The following is a 20,226-nucleotide window of genomic DNA, read 5'->3' as shown; positions in this document are numbered from 1 at the left end:
TGTAGATATCATACTCAACTGATAGATGTCGCCACAAGTAAAAATAAAAAATATCCACTATCAATAACGCTTGGCTAACAGTTTTAGCAGTTTGCCACTAAGTCCTAGTGACGCTGTTGGAAGATTATTGTTTATAATAAAATTGTTAAAATATTGAAATAATCATTAAAGTACGTAAACTGACGTTAGAATATACAAATAACACATTATAATTATATAAAAGTATCTACGTCGAATGGCGCTATTTTCAGATTCTGGTCGGTGATATGGGCAACTTTTTAGCATGGAACAGCTATTTCATAGCTGCCATGCCAACCCCCGTTCGGTTTATGCTAAAAGCTGCTCGGTTCTGTTCCCTGCTAAAAATGCCATGCTAAAAACAGCGATGTCACGAAAGTGGAAACGCCGAAACTCCGAGCGTGAGCACTCTCCTATCCTCTCGGCTGTTATTATTATTACATGTCCCATGCTAAAAGTTGCCCAGGTTCTGTTCCACGCTAAAAATGAATAGGGGGCAGCACCGTATCGGGATCGCTGAAACCCCGAGCGTGAACACTCTCATATCTTCTTTGATTATTATACAAAATTATACCACTCGTGACGCATACTAACTACTTAACTGACTGTTAGTTGATAAAGCATCGCTGTGATAAAGGAAAACGTAGTCTTAAGCGACCAATGAATCGTTCCTTTATCGAGGAACAAGTGACTCCGCTAATGATCCGACAATGGATTCATTTACTCTGCTACTGGTGACATCGGCATAGCAATACTGGATAGTCATTCTATTCACAGAAACTTACAGTCCCGATAATTGTTTGGAACGATTTATTGTTTATCATCTTTTTATCTTATAAATGAAGACGGTATCAATATATATACTAAAGTATTCTTGAACACGTTGGGGTAAATGCCCGCAGAATAATGTTTTGTCTTGTGATTAGTTTTCAGTTAAACTCATTTTATGTGCTTGAGAAATGATTTCACGACAAAGTACCGCTGCCTATCGTGAGAAAATTTAATTATGAATGAAAACCTGCACGCACACGTATACAGACGACAAAGTATATGCTACGTCGAATCTTCCTCGTGATCTATATTATTTATTAGCGACGAACGAGTCACAATTCGCTTCGCATTACAACAATGATTGCAACATTAACTTGTCTTCCTTTATTTAATGCCTATTCATTTAATTGCTAAATCCATTAATTCTCGATGAAGAGAATTTCATTTCCTTTTAAATTTAAGTCTGGGGACCTAAGGCTGCATAGTTCTTATCGCAATTAATTTCGATTACGCATCGATACAATGAAAAATCTAATCGTTAATCGGTTAGAAAAAAACATTTCAATCGGGATCGTTCATCGTTAAACGCGTGAATATTGCGCAAATATGGTATTCAGGAGCTTTTAATAATTTCTCAATTTAGATCTTCGCAATCTAATCTGTCAATTTCTGTTATCTATCAGCGACAATGTGCTTATCTCTTCGGAGCGACCCGAATTGTTTTCCCCTGAAACATCGGACGCAGTGACTGGACACGATTTCGAACCCCTCGAACCGACGGGAATTTGAAAGTTTTTCATTTCGGTAAAAATTCAATTTAAATTTTGGACCTCCCCGGGGAGGTCGCGATCGATCGCGGTCCCGATCGATGTATCGCGGAACCGCTGGTCGAGTACGCGGCCAACCTCAGAGCTGTTGTGAACAATGGCGACGTTTCGACGAAAGTGACATTCTGACGAACAAATGTGTGTCCACGCGTTAACGTTAATTCCTTCTTTGTAGATGTTAATCACGCCCGTTAGGTGTTCGCTTGGACGCGTTTCTGCTCGACGATGGCTTTGAACGCGAACGCATTGTCCAGTGACATAAGCCGACGAAATCCTCAGGATGAGTACGAGCTCATCCAGAGGATAGGTAGCGGAACGTACGGAGACGTTTACAAGGTTTGTGACCCCTGATATTCTTCATCGAACACCGTGACCAGTCGCCGTACATTGCATTCGACTTATTTTCGCAGGCCAAAAGACTTTCCATGAATGACCTCGCCGCTATTAAGGTTATCAAATTGGAACCAGGTGAGCAGTCCCAAATTTTTTACAGCCTTACTGACCTCCCACCCATAATTCACATCACCGAATTCGTAGACTCCTCTCCCAGTTTCGTACTTTCTTCTGTACTCGATACAAGGCAATTCCTATTGGTCCTTGCTTCTTCGTACCATTTTAGAGTCCTATAGTCTCAATACAATAAGTAGAGCATCCCACATCTATCGACTAAATATATCACATCTATTTAATTCTTATTCGCTTGTATATTTTAGGGGATGATTTTGCAATTATTCAGCAAGAAATCCTGATGATGAAGGATTGCAGGCACCCAAACATAATTGCATATTATGGGAGCTACCTGAGAAGGGATAAACTATGGATTTGTATGGAATACTGCGGAGGTGGTTCCCTGCAGGATATATATCACAGTATGATCCTTATCATTGCATCTTCTTTAGCCTAATATTTGCATTGTTCATTTTTAACATTTCAATTGGTTACAGTAACTGGACCATTATCAGAAATACAAATAGCGTATATGTGCAGAGAGACCCTATTGGGACTAGCTTACTTGCACAGTATGGGGAAGATGCATCGTGACATTAAAAGTGCCAACATATTATTAACCGAAGCTGGGGATGTGAAATTAGCCGACTTTGGAGTTTCAGCACAGATTACAGCCACTATTAATAAAAGGAAAAGTTTTATCGGCACACCCTATTGGATGGCACCAGAGGTAGTCTCGGTTTGTTTATTAAGCGCATAAATGCATCCAAATTTGTATAGAAAATTTACGCGTCTATGATTCTCAGGTGGCAGCTGTAGAAAGGAAAGGCGGCTACAATCAACTTTGTGATATTTGGGCATGCGGTATCACCGCGATAGAATTGGCGGAGTTGCAGCCTCCCATGTTCGATCTGCATCCTATGCGAGCGCTTTTTCTCATGTCGAAGTCCGGCTTCAAGCCGCCGACATTAAAAGACAAAGACAAATGGAGTCCGACATTCCACAATTTCGTGAAGGTCGCTCTCACGAAGAATCCTAAAAAACGACCAACAGCCGAGAAACTCCTACAGGTTATTCTTTCTTTTACAATTTCTGTTTTCTTACAAGCATTAAGAAATTCAGTACGTTTGCGCGGATGACAATGTCAACGAATACTATTGTTGCAGCACGCGTTTTTTCAAGGCGAGATGAGCAAACGTTTAGCTTTGGAATTGTTGCAAAAGGTATCGAATCCTAGTCATATGTTTACTGATTTAGAAGCTGATGAAGACGGAGCCGTACCGAACGTTCCGCAGAGGATCGCTTCGCGTCATACTGCAAGACCTAGACCAAAAAGCCCCATACCGCAATTAGATAGCGACGGTAAGAGACTGTAGGACCCTAAATGCAATTACTCGTTTAATAATAAATTTCGTACGCGTTCTAGATCAAATTAATCTAGATGGAACATTACAAAGGGAAGTAATATCGCCGTCTGTAGATGGTAGTCCAGCATGGGATATTATGGATATCATGAATAATGTAAAGGTACCTCTTATATTTGAAGCGTTATTATTAATTTTATCGTAATTCATTACTCCGAATTGATGTGCCGTTACTCTCTAATGTTTACGATGAATTCTACTTTCATATCCACGTTTGTAGACTGTTCATAACTGTGATGCACATCCAGACTGTGGTATCGGTACTGCATTCGAAGACGAGCAAGAGAAGTAAGTAGACCTTTAAGACAGATGTGTATTAATTATACTGTAGCCCTTGATGTTACTCTAAAATGTGGGGAGGAGGGTTGACGCTTTAAAGTCCTTCCACTAATATGGTAATTGCTGTTTCACTGTATGTCCAATGATCGTCTGTAATTAGAACTTGTCCCGCTTTGCAGGAGAGATTTTTCCGAAGCGCAAAATTAATTACAGTATTGTTTGGAAGCGAGTCAAGTGAAACAGCAGTGTTATGTTAAGTTGCATACGGCACGTCTGCTTTTGCTTTGCATATGTTGCACTAGTTAGGAACGATTTTCGTCTCCTATAAAAACAAAAGAGATGTAAATCCGTGTTAATATTAAATCGTGGTAGCGCATTACCTGCTCTTTTTTTTTCAATTTTTTTCAAAACGATTCCTTTCGGTTTATTCAGCGCTGTACTCTCCCAAAACATGATATAGTTTGTTTCTGTGTCAGTATTGTTGCCGCTAGCGAGACAACAGATAATAGAGAATCGCGTCGAAGCAAAACAGGCACAGAAATATTTCATATGAGTTTAAGGTAATTGCATACGGTACAAGTAGTTTGGTGTGGACATTTTACACAGCTTTAGACTACTCTCGAATCAAATTAACGTTTTAGTTGTTGGAAATGTTTGATAATATAGATCGTATCGTTTCTGTTCAATTTGGAGTAAAGTGTTTTTCGTTAATGTGTATGTAACGGCATGGTACCTTGTTGACAAACATTGAAGCTGAAAACTGTAGAGAACCAGTACATGGAAATTGTCTGTAGAAAATCCTTCTTTTGTTTTCTTTTATTCTATACAAGCACGATTGAAAGTCATTAATGTGGAGAGACGACAGTAGCACAATCGTCTTAACATTTTATACTTACGATTTATTTACACTTCATTTTAATTACGTAAACTTGCTTGTGCAATTTGACGACGATTATGCATGCCAGTGCATTTGCAATGAATATCGCATGTTCGGAATATAAATGTTAAAAAGTCTTGCTGTGTTGAGTGCACCTTCTACGTAAGTACGGGAAATATCATTTACTTCGTTCAACAGCATTTTGTGAACAGCTTTTACATAAATGTTGCACATCCGGTAAAAAAGAAAACAAGTTAAATATTACTATTGGCACTGTAAAGCATAAGAAAAGTTGATTACCGGATGTGAAGCATGTATTCTTATCTTAAATTGCGTAAGCGCAATTGAAACTCAAATTCTCGTTTTGTGGTTGTTACATAGTAATTTTGACACAGTATATGTAACACAAGATACTTGATACTCGACTCTTATATTACGCCTGGTCCTTGCCCAGATTTAATTTTCGCAACTTGTTCCTATTTCAATACATCATAAATACCTAATTTCTCTGATCAGTTTGTAATTTTAATAATTTCTCCCAACAGGAGTCTATTGCAGTACATTGATGAGGAGTTGTTGCTAAGGTATTGGCAGGTAACCCTTTTCCCTTGCACCTTGCACCTCGCACTTACGTTTCCTAATGCTACGCATTGAATTTTACTTTCTTTATATCGCAGCGCTTCACGTTAATTTATCGACTGATATCCCCAACGTCCATTTAACAACTTTTCTTTTATTGCATCGTAGCGAGGAGCATTTGAATTGATTCGGCTATTTTGCATTATGCGTTTACTTCATTTTTACGTTTGTTTATTATTATTATTATTATTATTATTACGATTCGCATTGTACACACACCCCGAGAAACGGTAACAAGCATATTAATATACTTGTCACACATATACAGATACTTTTACGTGACATTTCACATTTTCAGAGTATGCTTCAATGAAAGAAGGGTATTGTTAACGCTGTTCATTGCATGTTAGATTTTTATTAGACGATTCCGTTTCGAATCCGTTGACCATATTGGTGGTGGAAGTTTTCATGTGCCTATTATAGTGATTGCAGGAGTGTACAGGAATTTACGTATATATTGTAATTAATTCAATATCAACGAGCGGAAGTTCAACAGAATTTCTAAGACAAGAATTATGTAATCGTTTTATAGTATATGATTATAGTTTCATGTGTGCAGGGGGAATGCAATGTCGATGGTTGGTGGGCATTGCGACCAGCTATATTCCCTGCAGTAAGTAATTGACCAAATGTAATAGTAGATTGTTTCGTCTTTGGTTGTAGATACAGCTCAGTTATTATTTTAGTTACTTTTATTTGTAAAGTAACGCAATGGGCTTTCATTTAAAAACGAACGATCGGCAAACGTGTACGCGAGAGTGTGGCTTCGATCCCTTGAAGATTTCTAATTTTACACTAATTGCCTCTTGCAATCCGTTCCCGGTCGGACGAGCAATATCATTAACAATTAAGGTGACATAATGTACTGACTTAACCATAGGTAATACGTCTGTATTTTTGCGTTCCCCAGTTCCACTTTCATGGGGAAATATTTTCGTAAATTGTCGAGCTTTACCACGAAGTGTGCTTACTAGTAAATGTCCTGTACATTTAAACGATACTATCTTGTGTAACATTCTCTCCCTGAACGTCTCATTCCTCTGCTTAAACAATCGGATCTAGCAATTGTCATTATAGCGTTACGTACAATCTTTTAATACTATAATCAGTTTGCACTATCTCCCTTTCATCCGCTAATACTCTCTATTACACCTTCTTCATTTACAATAATTGGTGTCTCGTGAAATTGTCTCCAAGCTTTAATTCCAAATCAGTTAATGTTCATTTATCATTTATTACTTACTAACCCAGTAACGCCTATATTTTGGAAGGAAACACATGTCCTTCGTCCGTACTAATATCGTCTACACATTTCTTTTTCCAGAGCTACGCTTCCTCTGGGAGAGTCATCGAATGATTGCGAATTGCACTGCCCGTACTACAATATGTCAGGTGAGAAACTAGATTCGTTGCTGGTACATACTACTAGCACACTAGAATGTGTACAAAATAGCACACTACATTCAAGACTTCCATATCAAACAACGGCATTGTACATACGAACACTTTTCCATCGATATCTGTAAAAACTACAGCAGAGCATTGTAACGCATAGATTCACGTCACATGAATGATGTGGAGGTTCTGAACAGGTTTTAACAAACCGTGGCGGTAGTATAAACAGTAGGTTCGGTGCTTAGGATCTCAAGCAAGCCCCAGGCGTCACAGCTCTGTGGACGAGTTGTATGGTCTGGTGAGCAGTTCACAATCCCTAACTGCTGCCAATGGACAACGTCAACGGTCTCTCTCGGACAGTGGTCCTAGAGACGAGTCCTCACAGTCTAATGGTAGGAGCACGACAATCTTCGAGTTCGTTTTCTCTAGACCTCCCTAATGTCATCTCGCCTCCTTCTCGAAGTAATAGTCCAGCGCTAACTCAAAAGCATGCCCATCGAACTTCATTTTTCATGGACACACATTTACCATTAACAGACTCGACAAGGTACCATTAGCTCCTAAGATAACGACCATAACGATGCATCGACTCTATTCATCATTTCTGTACATACCAGATTTCAATTAACAATTCTTTGTCAGACCATCCACTGTTGGACTTCTCGTACGGTATAACTCATTAATTAATGTAAGTAATTACTAGACTGTGGACCTTTGTGCAACAGTTAATTGTTGTTTCTAAAGGGCATAGACGGATAACGTGGTCAACTGTGCTCCCAAAACAAATTGATCTTCCATCGTACCATTCGATAGTCCAGTCAGTAGCCCTACCACAAGGATAGTTATACTGTTCTGTACTTCTATACTGAACTGTTCTGTTCAACAAAAAATTACGGAAAAATTCATAGGCATTCCACCTAATAGCACACACGATCGTGAATTTTTTCCGAATTTTTGATTGCAAAATCGACGTTTAAAAAATTCCAGAAACTTGAAATTGTGGATTTTATATTAAAATTATCGGATTACCACGTTCATATTATCACGGTAGTTGCGTCTTATTACCACCTTATCCGACTATACTCTTTCACGCGTTCAATTTTATCGTAAATGCATATAATCCGCAGTCTATTAATTGTAGGTTGTATAACTAATCGGCCAAGAGAAATAACGAGACTCGCAGTTAACAGAAAAGTGTTTTGCCAGGCCAAAACGAGACGCCGGGTGACGGGGAGAGAGAAGGCATGAGTCCGGACTTATTATCGGACACTCCGCCTGTCCCACCAAGAAGAAGGGACAGGAAACGCCATACGCCGCCCAGACCCATCAGCAATGGACTGCCGCCTACACCCAAAGTTCACATGGGGGCGTGTTTCTCAAAAGTGATCTCCTCATCTTTATTCTGTCTGCTTTTTAACACTGGGTTTACGGGACGCGTTCCAATATTTTTAATTTACAGGAATTATTCATAAATTTATTTCTTTGAGTATATATTATCTAAACAATGACTAAAAATTTAGATAAACGCATTCTTGTCATTTTTATCAAGTAATGTAAAATTGTCACTTTTAGTGCTCCGTAAATCCAGTGTTAATCAATTTGTAACGCTATATTAAAGAAGAACCTTTCAATTAGGTATTCAACGGCTGTCCCTTAAGAATACACTGCACCGCCAGTTGGATCCATCCAGACACAAGGGATCAGCACCTACTAATCGCAGCGGAGGAAGGAATTTACAACTTGAACCTAAACGAGCTCCATGAAACTGCTATAGACCAGCTGTACCCCAGACGTACGATCTGGATGTACGTCATCAAAGACGTTCTCATGTCTTTGTCTGGTAAGACGATATTTCTTGGTTGATCGAAGCGAGAACTAGTTTGTCGTATCTCTAAAAGTGAATGTACCTTTTTAGGCAAAACCCCGCAACTATACAGACACGACTTATTAGCAATGCAGAGCAAACAGAGCCACAGGTTTTCACTGCACATGAACAAAATACCAGAGAGATTAGTCCCGAGGAAGTTTGCGCTGACCACCAAGGTTCCAGACACCAAGGGATGCACCAAGTGTTGCGTTGGCAGAAACCCGTACAATGGGTGTGTAGAACTTTTTGTCGCACATACAGTCGGTATTGTACAGTCAAAAAAGTTACTCTGAAAGTGTGTGCCATCAATTGTGAGACTGACCGCAGATCGATAACATTGAAAGGTTTAATGATGCAGGTACAAGTATCTTTGCGGTGCGATGCCCACGGGAATATTCCTGATGCAATGGTACGACCCGCTGAACAAGTTCATGCTCCTGAAGCACTTCGACTGCCCCCTCCCCTCGCCGTTGAACGTGTTCGAGATTATTATCACGCCCGAGATGGAGTATCCGATGGTGTGCGTGTCCGTGAAACAACCATATCAGCAGAACAAATTGAAACTGGACTTGATCAACATGAATTCGGGGGCGAGCTGGTTTCACAGCGACGAACTGGAAGACATGGATGGTTCAGGTATATTCCCGTTTATTCTAATCATTCGATTCTCGCTTTGAAACAACTCGAAAACCTAACCGAGACGTATTTTTGTAGCCACTGTGATACCAAGAAGAGAAAACCTTCATGTCATCAATGTAACTCAGTTGGAGAAAAATGCTATACTAGTGTGTTACGACAGTAAGTGTATACTTTCCGTATGGAAATAATCTTTGTGCGAGATTGTACTTCGATTGTCACTTGAACCGTGATTTTTTAGACGTAGTGAAAGTGGTGACGCTGCAGGGGAAGCCCAGATCGACAAGAAAGCAAATGTCGGAGTTGCATTTCAACTTTCAAATCGAGTCCATCAGTAAGTTTCCCATTTTTTAATGGAAAATATAAAGAAGATTTTTAAGTAATATGGTAGCTAATTACGGAAAATATCAGGTCGGTGCCACAGTTTATGACCTATTTCATATCAAGATACAACAAGGAATCGGGCACGAACTGTTGCACTGACCTAATAGAATCTATGCAAAATTTGTTTGCCCTGTCAAAAGTTAAAAGTCTTATTAAACCAGACGTTTTATAAGCGCGTAAAATCTAGTTGTTAGCTCTAAATGCACAAGGATCCGCAGTCTAATAACAACGCATACTAACTGTTTGCTCCAGTCTGCTTGCCAGATAGCGTACTAGCATTCCACAAGCATGGTATGCAAGGTAGGAGTTTTAAGAATGGCGAAGTTACGCAAGAGATCAGCGACCCAAGTAGAACGTACAGATTGCTAGGATCCGATAAGTATGTGATGCCTCTTTCAACGTGGAAAAATTTAGGGGACGGTCGATCGTGATTGACTGACAAATTTTTGTCAACAGGGTGGTGATGTTGGAGAGTCACTTGGTCCAGTCAGGCACGCTGACAGAATCTGAGGGAGCGGACTTGTACATACTTGCTGGGCACGAGGCCAGTTACTAGAAAGCAGCGTCTTCCAACTGTGAACGCGCTCGATCGGTGTGTCGCAAGTGATTCGTGATTGTCACAGAGACTGCGTGTAAAGTAAAAAAAAAAAAACAAAACGAGACTGTACTGATAGAGGCAGTGGTCGACGTTGGTAAGAGAATATTGTTCATTATTCTTTTTAAAAGCGAACAAGACAGAGAGAGAGCGAGAGAGAGAAAGAGAGCAAGAGTCGGCGTGCACGTTTTTTCGTCACTGTTCTCGATATAGTCGATGCTCCATAAACTGAGTTATTTACCGAGGACATTTTTAAACGAAAAAGAGATTTAGGATTTAGGGATCGAAATCTAAAATACACAAAAAAATAAATTAGAAAAAGAGAGAGAGAGAGTGAGAGAGAATGGAATATCGAAAGGAAGCAGGAATATATTTGAAGTAATGTGTAAATTCGCCCTTATGCCTGACAAAATAAAGCTTATACCGATCGATTCACTTGGATGGAACAAAATAGCATGCCAAGCAGAAATCTGTAGACTCGAGTATTCGTTTTAAAATTATCCGTTCGAATTTCAACTCAATCTGATCGTATAAATACATTTTAAAATTATGAGAACCGTGTCTAACGCGCACGGCCAGTTGTAGATATACGAATATTTATATTTTTAGAATGATTTTTAGACTGTACCATAATATAGGAAAATCCTTTACATCCTGGACACGAATTCATTGAAGGCGGAGTAAGGTATTGGCCAAAGATAGTCTAAGTAGTATAGACCAGCAACAGAGACAACGATTTAAATAGAAATTAATCACGGGATGGCCAGTTTTACGGGACTTCGGATCGAGCGGTGTATTATTTCTGTGGAAATGAACTGTCGAAAATCACGATTGTTTCGTATAAGTTTTGCTTTGGTAGGCATCGGGCTGTTGCATCAAAGTTATTTTAATAAGACATTGCGTTCATCAGTGTCTCTAATTTTGGACAATTGTACTATGGAAATACAGTATACACGGCAAAGTAGTTTATGATGGCAATCATAAATGATTTATTTTAAGAAGCGTATATGTGGGAGAACGGCTTAGCAAATGATTCTTCGTTTGATCAGATCCGGAAGAGCGTTTTAGTACATAAACCGACTAATCTATGTACAACCGTGGAACATTTTCAATTACGTGATTAATTCTTAGCATTGATAATCAATCCTAAACGAAAAAATTAGAAACGATACACACCTCGTGTTTCTTTCGATTAAGATTCACTTAAAGAAAGGAAGTATGTATTTTATGAACACGATCATGCGTCTCATGCGTTTCGGGGAAAAGAACATTCTTTTTTTTTGTTCCGACAATTGGAACGCCTGCAGATATATATATCAATGAGACGTTGGTATTTTTCTTCGGAGACGACGGGAAGTTGCGTGATTGGCTTCTAAGACTGGGGAGAAATAATAATTTCTTATTCGCGAAAGACTTTCTTAAATACGCGAGACAGTGTATTCAGGAGGAAGAGTGCTGGATGATGTATAGTTCAGAGTAAAACATTGTTGCGAGAGTTGCACGGCGCATTTTCGAATTTACGTTTCGCTTCTTGATCGTCGAGATTACGTTGACTCTATCGTCGGGAAACGATTGCACGCAGTATTTTACAACTCGCCGAGTTGGAGATTTTACGTTGATTTATAATTTTACTATGACTTTACGTTGAATTAGCGTTAATCGACACTATGTGATATATTCCTTCGCACGAGCAGCGCGCGATATAGTTTCTGTTTGTAAGTAACGTTCGTCCGAAAAATATGAAGAAAAAAGAAGAAACGAAAAAATAACTTCAATCTGCACTGATATTAGAAGTAACGTTTTAATCGTTTGTAAATAGACCTTTTTATTTATCGAGGGAACTGTCTATATTGTTTATGTAATTTAATAATACTCATTTAACACGTTTCCGTCGCGGAAAAGTAATGCAGTCTTGCTCGGGACAGACGTCAAGACGATGAATTTAAACGCGTATAAATAGAGAAATTAACGATGAGTTGCATGCAGCAATTCGCATGGAATAAAAGACAAGATAGCGCTTGTACGTTTGTGTTAGATTTATAATTGTATTACCTACTACTGTTACGTTAGGTTTAGAGGTACCAGCTTTCGAAATTTAAGTTTCTAGAATTTTAAACGAATCGATTGTTACGCAATGATTCTTAAACGTGAGAGGAAAAACAACACTCGAAGCTAACAAGAGAATAATAGATCTCGCTTTAACGATCGCTTGGAAAAAGGAAAAGAACATTAATCGGATTTAGAAACGTCTGAAGAGATCCTCTGACGGATCTAGACGTAATCGATAAAAAAAAGTTGAAGTCGTAACGTGTAATCTAGGTTGTTAGCCGTCTAACTACCAACGTAATCAAATTAATCGAAAGCAAGACATTCGATGTTGAGAATTTCAACGATTAAGGAGATTAATTGAACAATGCTTTTTCGTGTAGCTAAACAAATTCTGTTAGACTAAATGCAGATTTCTATTTTAATATTAGTGTGTATCCGATATCACGTAATTCTTCATTGGGCCTTTGAGAAATAAAAATATTAGGTAAATAACGAATAATTAGAAAGTATAATTAAATATAAAGAGATCTATTAACGATTCGTCACACGTATACAGCTTGTCACGATATATATAGAGAATGATTTGATACCGATTCTATTCCATTGAATTCGATCCTCGCGTCCGTGCCCTCTCACGGACGCGAGATTAGCAGTGTTGTAATAATTATGGTATCTGGCACTTTTCCATCCATTGTAGATACATTGATTGCAAACCGACAGACCGCACTGATTTGCAAACAGCAAGAGTCGAGATGTAAAAATTGAACTAGGAAAGACGGATGGACAGAGTAAAATTATCTTGGAAATGTTGAGATATTTTGGTATTTTATATGAAGATTTGCTCTGTAAATAGGAAGTAGGTTACTAAAGAAAGTATTACGCTATTAAATGTTTACTATGATAGTCTCATATCCGACTGCTTATTACCGGTAACTAATTACGTTACATTCGTTGTGTATTCAGTGTCGAGGCATCGATGGTCGATTCAACTTTCATGCCCGAAAGCTCACCAAGACGACAGAGAACATTGGAGAAGATACGTGGCTGGGCATAGTTCTCTCGGCAGAAGCGCCATCGATGCCGAGACACGGTCGTATCGCGGGATTTGTTACTGCAAAATAGAACATGCGTTGCGTTTCGAGATAGAGCGATAACGCGCTGGCGATTCTTTTGACGAACAAATTGAAATGATTGTGTTCAGAATGTGTCCAAGATAGATCACTTCGCTGCATCGAATGTCACTCCTGTCTTGCATACTTAGTTTAGGCCGGTTGGACGCGCTTGTTTCTTCAAGCACGACGTTTTAGCACGTTTCACGTTCTGGTAACGCGTCGGCTACCTCCAGGCAAGCTGCGAGCCTTTCAAAATAGAAGACAACTACCCAAACCTCGTCCCGAAAAGCCTATTAGCCCCATATCTGTTCCTTATATTGATTTCTTAAAAATCGATAGACCTAATTAATTAGAAAACAATTAGTCATTTAACGCAGGCCGATTCTCCGTGAAAAACTGCGTCGAAAGTGTAGAATAAAATTGTTTTATACGGCTCCGTTCTCCAGAGAAACGTGTCGGATGTCTGCGCATGGCTGGCCGTATCTACTGCGAGCGCATGGCTGACCGTATCTACTGCGAGCGCATGGGAGATCTTCAAGCCCGATTTTCTCGACAACGAAGTCTCGAACGGAAAAATCTCGCTGTACATTTTCGACGCAGTTTTCCCCGGTAGAATCAGCCCGATGTCGTCATTCCATGGGGCAGCTTGCGCAAGAGGCTGGCGACGCGTTAAAGTCGAAGCACTCGAAGTAGAGTCGAACCGTGCACGCACAAACTGAACGAAATAGCTCGAGCAAACGATCGAATAGAGACGGAGACGATTCTACGCTGTTTGTACACGTCGATGTGGCATTAGAGGCGACAGAGACGTTTTTCAGGGAACCAAGCAGGTCCGCGTCGCGGTGTGTATATTCGCGTGTCGACGGCTAGCTCGCAGTTACAATCAGTGCTTAAGCAATCAAACGCTGTAGAGAAAAGAAACCGAGAAAAAAACACTTGTAATCAAATTGTACAACTTGTGGAGTGAGAGAGAGAGAGAGAGAGAGAGAGAGAGAGAGAGAGAGAGAGAGAGAGAATGTTGGATCGTGTCGGCGGACCTTGTAAAAAGAAAAGCGAAACGGTGTAAAGAGATGTCTTCCCTGTGTCCGCGACTTGTGTACCATTAGGAGACGTTGTATCGTCACTATACAGAAGGAGATCATTTATTTTGTAATAACCGAGTCGCCGACGTTCGTTCTTCTGTTTCGCCTGTACAGAAAACTGTTCGCGGAGCCGAGCTGTGATCTGCAATTTTGTTCGCGAGAAACGCGCACTCTACGGCACAGAATATTTCGATAATTAGAGCACACCGAGCTCGCCAAACGCGTTTCGTATCCTGCGTTCGTGTAATGCGTAATTATTACCGAGGGGAATTAATAACGGTTGCGGAGCGGCAAAACGTGGGAAATATTCCGGTGGATGTGTAACGGTGTGATATAGGCGATTGGAACCAATTCAAGACGCGAGGAGTCTGGCGAATGCGCTTGGAAAAAGAAGTGTGTGTATAGTGTGTAATGTACAAAGGATACATTTGCATTGGTAATATAACCAGGACACCATTCGATCGCGCCCCTCTAACGATTATTCAGCTGGTTTCACGCACAATTTGCTCGCACGTTTCTTCGGTGGAAAATGATTTCTCGGGGAATGTAACGGGACTATTCGCCTCCTGGATATATTACCGATACTCTCGACGCGCGTTCACGAGAGAAACACGTAGTCGTTCGATATTTCTTCTTTACCGTGGAACGTACGTGTAACCGAGTTCAGAAATCTACTTCAATAACGTCGTCAGTAGCTACACTCTGCAATGTTACCTGGCAAAGTTTTGTATCATTATCAAGACAATAATTTCATTCACAGCGACGAGAGCACGCGCGTTTCGGCGGAATGTGATCGGCCACGTCCGACGCGAGAGAATACGACGAGGAGTGCGAGTTTTAACAGGATACCGAAGACGAGAGTATATCGTACTCCCTGACACGTCTCGTACGCAGATTCTACATATCCGTGTTCCGTTGGGTGGTCGGAGGAACTTCGGACTTCTGTACAAAGGTCCGAAATCCCTCCGACAACCTGACACCTCGACCACAAAATTTTAATCACATCCCTCAATAGAGTTTCGTTGAATATAGTGCATAGCTGAAGTGTATTTCGTTTTTATCGTCTTATGACGCGTACACCGGGCGGCACAGAAATCGTGGCCACAACCTAGACGATTCTACGGAGGAAAAACGAACAGAAAATCTGCTTTGGAATTTTATCGTACGGTCTTTGGTTTCTGAGAAAATTGACTTTGACAATCCGAAGAACGTTACGAGGTTCCTTTGAACGAAAATCTTTAGAAAAATTAGAAACTCAATGCACAAACTTTTTCAAAAGTATATTCAAATTTATTTGTCTTCGTGTGGAGTTGTCTACAGTCCTGTTTTGCCATGATTTCTGTGCCTGCCGCGTGTATTTAGCGGAGTATCGCGTTCAGATCAAGTCGACGATTCCACGCAAGAGTAGCTTATGGAATTGAGAGGTTGATCGTTCCCGTGTTCTTGAACCATTCGTACAGTTGAAACAAAGTTGTAGATCTCTGTAGCAGTAGGACAATTAGTACAGCGATAACATGTACCTGTCCATATTGACCAGATCGATGTCCTTGCCTCTACACACGGAATGATTTCGGTATTACAGGATACTTCCACTGTTGGCGCAGGCGAACATTCTGTTGTTGCATTCGTTTAACAATATTCAGCCGAGCAAAGTGGACGAAGCGAGGCTGGCATAAAACACTTTAACTTTGGGAGAAACATCCTGTAAAACTTTCTGATTTGTACTCCGCACGGTTTTCTTTCGAGAAATCAAGATTCGAGTCGACTAAATTTTAACTGGGAGACGTTAATTTGTAATTCTGGCAGTCAGGGTGCAGAGTTGTCACAGATGCTGTTCGATTGGCCCTCGATTTTCGATCAGCTGTGTGTATTATGTTTCCGGTGGAAGTGGGCTAACGCAAAAGAATCTTTTGAGAGGCAAGTTCGTATTGTAGACACGACGAGCTGGCGCGTAGAGGAAACGAAACAAAACGAGAAATACGTGAAGAAGAAACAGAGAAAAAGATATATATATATATATATGAATACAAATATTATATAAATATATATTTAATAAAATTCTTTAAAGAGGAAGTGTAAAAGAGATATAAATCGGCGCGGATTGAGGATGGAAACGATTTCGTGGTTGGTTCGCGCTCAGTTTAAGGAACTACGAGGAGATTGTCAATATGTCAATAGCACGTTATTAACCAAAGCTTTAGCTGCGAATAGGTACGACGATTAACGAAATTATTCTTACAAGTGGAGTAGGAGGACCGCGCGTTGTTATCGCATAAATGAACTTTAGGTTTAAGGAGACGTCGCATAGGAAATCTTACCAACTTTTTCCAACCCCCTCCCCTGTATGGCGGACCCTCGGGAAAAAAATATTAAAGCATCGTAAAACTACTGCGCTTATGTCTTTGGTGTCCTAGGCCTCTTGATTTCCAATTAGAAGTTTGAAAGGTCGCCAAGGGTTGGAGAAACGCTGGTTCCACCCTTTCGATGCGAGAAACACCACGTTTAAAGCACGGGAAACCGAACAGTATCGAGAATCAAAAGTTCTCGATTTGGTTTTTCTCTGGATCAGTGAAATAATTCCGCACCGAAACGGACCAGAATTGTACACAACGTATCGAAAGGGTGTGCGGAGAAGTCGAGGATTGATTTTAGGAATGATCGATGCCTATGCGAAACGCGTCTCGGCGACCGTGGAAACTCTGTAAACGAGAATCTTAATTTATTCTTTATATTTATATTCGTAACCGGGACTAAAGAAGCTTGGAAGATCCTCGTCGGACGCGCACGCTCCGATTCGAGAAGCAACAATGTACGGTTTAAGTGTACCATAGTCGTTGCGATTGTATATAATGTGTATAACGAGTGGATCGTTTTTTCAGTTCACGCGAAGCTTCTCACACCTCCTTTAGTCAATTCACTTTTCCTTTTTATAAATACAGTATTGCGTAGCTAATTTATGAACGTTTATTTATCATTTCACTTGTATCTGTAAGCACGTCTAGCCAAACCTCTGTAAATAGACACTCTCGTAATAAAACCTACCTGAAGTAATCTTCGTGTCTTCTTGCGAATCCTCGTCTTCCCAGCAGGTGCAATTCGTCGAATCTCCTCTCGGTTGATCGTAAAAGTATTCGGTCGTCTTAGGTGCTAAACGAATTTCGCATACAACTTGCGCTATGCGAAACTGTCGACTATAGTTCTTGCCAACCGTGTATAACACTGTGCGCAGGTATAGTTCTAAAAAATAAATTGAATCACTGAATCGTAATCATTTTAATTGGAAACATAAATGACAAACAAATGAATACTGATAATAATCCGATTGATTGGTCGCGAATTAAACTTACGAGTTCAGTACAAACAACGAGCTCGTCGGGTTTCCCGAATAAATAAAAAATAAAAATCTGCTTGCATCGCTGTTTTGCGTTCGCTTGAACGAGCCTGTTTATTGTTCGGGGATAATGCGACTCGTCGAAACCCTAACGAGTTACTCGAACGTTCATCGACGTTTACAGTATTCAGTCGATGCAACGATTTACGGATAAGTCCGACCAACGACCCGATAGCAACAGAATTCATGATTAAATTCAGGGTAACAATACAGGGTGATTAGAACTCTCGTTAACAAACACTCCTCCCACATCAAGCTCCTAGAAATGTTCCAATAACAACAAACAACGCAACGATATTTAAATTTCTGATCGAGATCAACATTAAGAGTCCTCGATAATTACCCCCTGTATTATTCGCATAAAATTTCCGTATGACAAGGATTAAATACGATGTAACGTTAAAATGAAAATTATCACTTATAAATCATTTCTTCTAACTACCACTAGCTCACGTGATACGAGAAAAATCGTACGGCAGTATTCGTTTCGATCTTGTACAAGCGTACGCGCGGTCGAACACCGGACCTTCATGTTTGCGTGAGAAATAGTTGATGTAAGGCACAAGTAGCATAAAGGGAAACGTAATGTGTACATAACGACTATTTATTCGATCTTCTCTTTTCCCTCCTGGATCGTACGAAACGCTTTGCGGCATCATTGATAAACGTAAAAAGAAAGGTATCGCGGCATTCGTAAGAGGAAAAGACAAATTAAAAATAAAAAATGTTACCTATGTATGTACATATTATGCTTGCCAATACAGTATCCGAGTGTCGTCTAGATCAATGTTACTCGTTCACTCTCAAAGAACTCGCACCCATCACGATACTGCGGATTTGTATGCAGAAATTATCTTTGCCATGAAACTCTCTCAAACACATAAAATCCACAGTATATTCGTCACCTTGAATCTCTCCCACCTTCGTAATAAAATATAATCTCAAACATTGTACTTTATCGCAAACTCTCTAACCCCTTTGGCGAGTATTATTGATCTGGACATGGATCTCTTAACCCTTTCAAGATGTCCTATACAGCAACATTCGTCTCCACCGTCCTTGACCATCCCCCATCAAAACAAAAAGAACCAAATTTTTCATCAGCGAACGTCCGTCAATGTCAAAAGGGTTAAGAACGCGGACAAACGTGAAATTCGTGTAAGGTTCCCCACGCGGCGGGGTTTTGTACACATTCATTGGTATAAATTATGTCTCGACGTGACCCTGCAGCTGACCCACGATCTTCCTGACCCAACCCGCCTGGCTCTGGCCCGCAGACACGTCGTCCCTGTCCTCCCCGTTCTCCTTACAACTAACATGCAAACCAATGTTAGAGTGCTGACACGCTGCACTATCAGGCAAACGGGAGTTCGGGTAATCGAAGTCTTTCACTACGGGCTTCGCCTTCAAATAGTCTGGCTTTTGTGCGACGTTCGGCTTGCACTTCACATTCAACGTCTCCCGGTTCACTGTCAAGGTGGAAGTCTCAGTCTTCCTTTTCGCGGGAACCGGAGGCGCTATTTTGCTCTTAAAGGACGCCTCCTCGTGTCCTGAGAAGGGTCTAGCCACCAGAACCTCCTCGATGTCGCTGAATATTGCACTGTCTCTGAACGCGTCGTCGACGTCCGCGTCCACGTAGTTCTCTATCGTCTCGAAGGACCGCTCGTAGAAGCTGTCCGTCTCGCTCTCCCTGCTCTCCACGATCTCCTCGTCCTCTTTCTCCTTGGTCTGACCGCCAGTCGTGATCGCCGATTGAAGTCGTTTGCTCTCCGAGAACAGCACAGAAGGATCCGCGTAGTCCGATTGAGCGATCCGGGCACCCAAACAGGAGCTACCTTGTTTGTAATACAGCGACGGGACTCTAGAATCCGAAGATCCTCTGGCAGCACAGCCTACGAGCTCTTCGACGTCCGAGGACGACTCCCTCGAGTGCTTCAGCTTGCCCTTCTTCTTCAGTTTGCCCGTGCTCAACGACCGGAAGTACTTCGTACGTTCCAGCTCCTCGCTGCACTCCAGGGTCTCCGTGCTCATCGTGTTTCTTAGCCCCTGGAGACGGCTGCCAGCCTTCGACAGCACGTTCTTGAAGATGGTGGAGCTGCCGCTGGTGTTCGCCCTGTAGATCTTGTGGTCCGGGTGAATGTTCGTGGTCGTGGAAGAGGACATGTGAATCTCCGAGTAGGCGTCCGTCAAGGTGTCGTCCAGGGAACAGAAGAAGGTCGACGTGGAGGTGGAGACGGACGTGGGAAACTTGGCGATCCGTCCCTGAGGCTGGCACGTTGAGGCATACCTGTCGGAAATTTTATGAAAACGATTATGGCTAAGTTCTTGAGGCTTCTCTCGAAAATGTTAGTTTCAACCCTTTGCCTTCTAGTGACGACTCCGAGGCGTCGTTAACAACAAAAATGATCGTACCGCAATTCAAAACGGTGATAA

At 41.0% G+C, this 20,226-nt stretch overlaps 2 protein-coding genes across 19 annotated transcripts in view; one reads left to right on the top strand and one right to left on the bottom strand.

Moving 5' to 3' along the window:
- The first annotated feature begins 1,674 nt into the window (after nt 1-1,674).
- Nucleotides 1,675-17,453, top strand: Hppy (MAP4K3-like protein hppy). Of its 15 annotated transcripts, none has more exons than XM_076787925.1 (22): nt 1,675-1,952; nt 2,027-2,084; nt 2,330-2,485; nt 2,561-2,793; nt 2,870-3,133; nt 3,230-3,425; nt 3,490-3,584; nt 3,708-3,775; nt 4,243-4,326; nt 5,189-5,227; nt 5,842-5,895; nt 6,607-6,674; nt 6,923-7,069; nt 7,884-8,059; nt 8,313-8,517; nt 8,593-8,776; nt 8,903-9,180; nt 9,259-9,342; nt 9,422-9,514; nt 9,817-9,943; nt 10,021-14,278; nt 14,311-17,453. In XM_076787925.1, exons 1-21 carry the CDS (start codon nt 1,842-1,844, stop codon nt 10,118-10,120), a joined length of 2,820 nt encoding a protein of 939 aa, XP_076644040.1. In that variant the 5' UTR covers nt 1,675-1,841; the 3' UTR covers nt 10,121-14,278; nt 14,311-17,453. The 15 variants fall into 15 exon arrangements, with proteins under 15 accessions (XP_076644040.1, XP_076644038.1, XP_076644048.1 ...); XM_076787923.1 differs by having other exon boundaries at nt 3,490-3,590; XM_076787933.1 differs by lacking the exon at nt 6,923-7,069 and having other exon boundaries at nt 3,490-3,590.
- Nucleotides 16,394-20,226, bottom strand: part of Gefmeso (Guanine nucleotide exchange factor in mesoderm) — a 67,749-nt gene continuing 63,916 nt past the window's right edge. For 3 of the 4 annotated variants that reach the window (XM_076787913.1, XM_076787911.1, XM_076787912.1), the window contains one exon: nt 16,394-20,080. In XM_076787913.1, coding sequence (XP_076644028.1) covers nt 19,000-20,080 — 1,081 coding nt within the window. In that variant the 3' untranslated portion in view covers nt 16,394-18,999. The remainder of the gene's footprint in view (nt 20,081-20,226) is intronic. The other variant, XM_076787914.1, reaches the window with a different exon arrangement.

Source organism: Halictus rubicundus, chromosome 5 (genome assembly GCF_050948215.1).
Source record: "Halictus rubicundus isolate RS-2024b chromosome 5, iyHalRubi1_principal, whole genome shotgun sequence".
NCBI lineage: Eukaryota > Metazoa > Arthropoda > Insecta > Hymenoptera > Halictidae > Halictus > Halictus rubicundus.
Note: the sequence above shows the minus strand (reverse complement) of the source record. Positions and strands in the feature narration are given on the sequence as shown.

What these genes read in the sequence shown, in the direction of transcription:
- Hppy (XM_076787923.1), top strand. Translation starts at nt 1,842, where the DNA reads ATGGCTTTGAACGCGAACGCATTGTCCAGTGACATAAGCCGACGAAAT. An exon ending in ACCGCAATTAGATAGCGACG is followed by an intron (nt 3,426 to 3,489) that starts GTAAGAGACTGT and finishes TACGCGTTCTAG; the next exon opens with ATCAAATTAATCTAGATGGA. An exon ending in CCCGTACTACAATATGTCAG is followed by an intron (nt 6,675 to 6,922) that starts GTGAGAAACTAG and finishes TTCGGTGCTTAG; the next exon opens with GATCTCAAGCAAGCCCCAGG.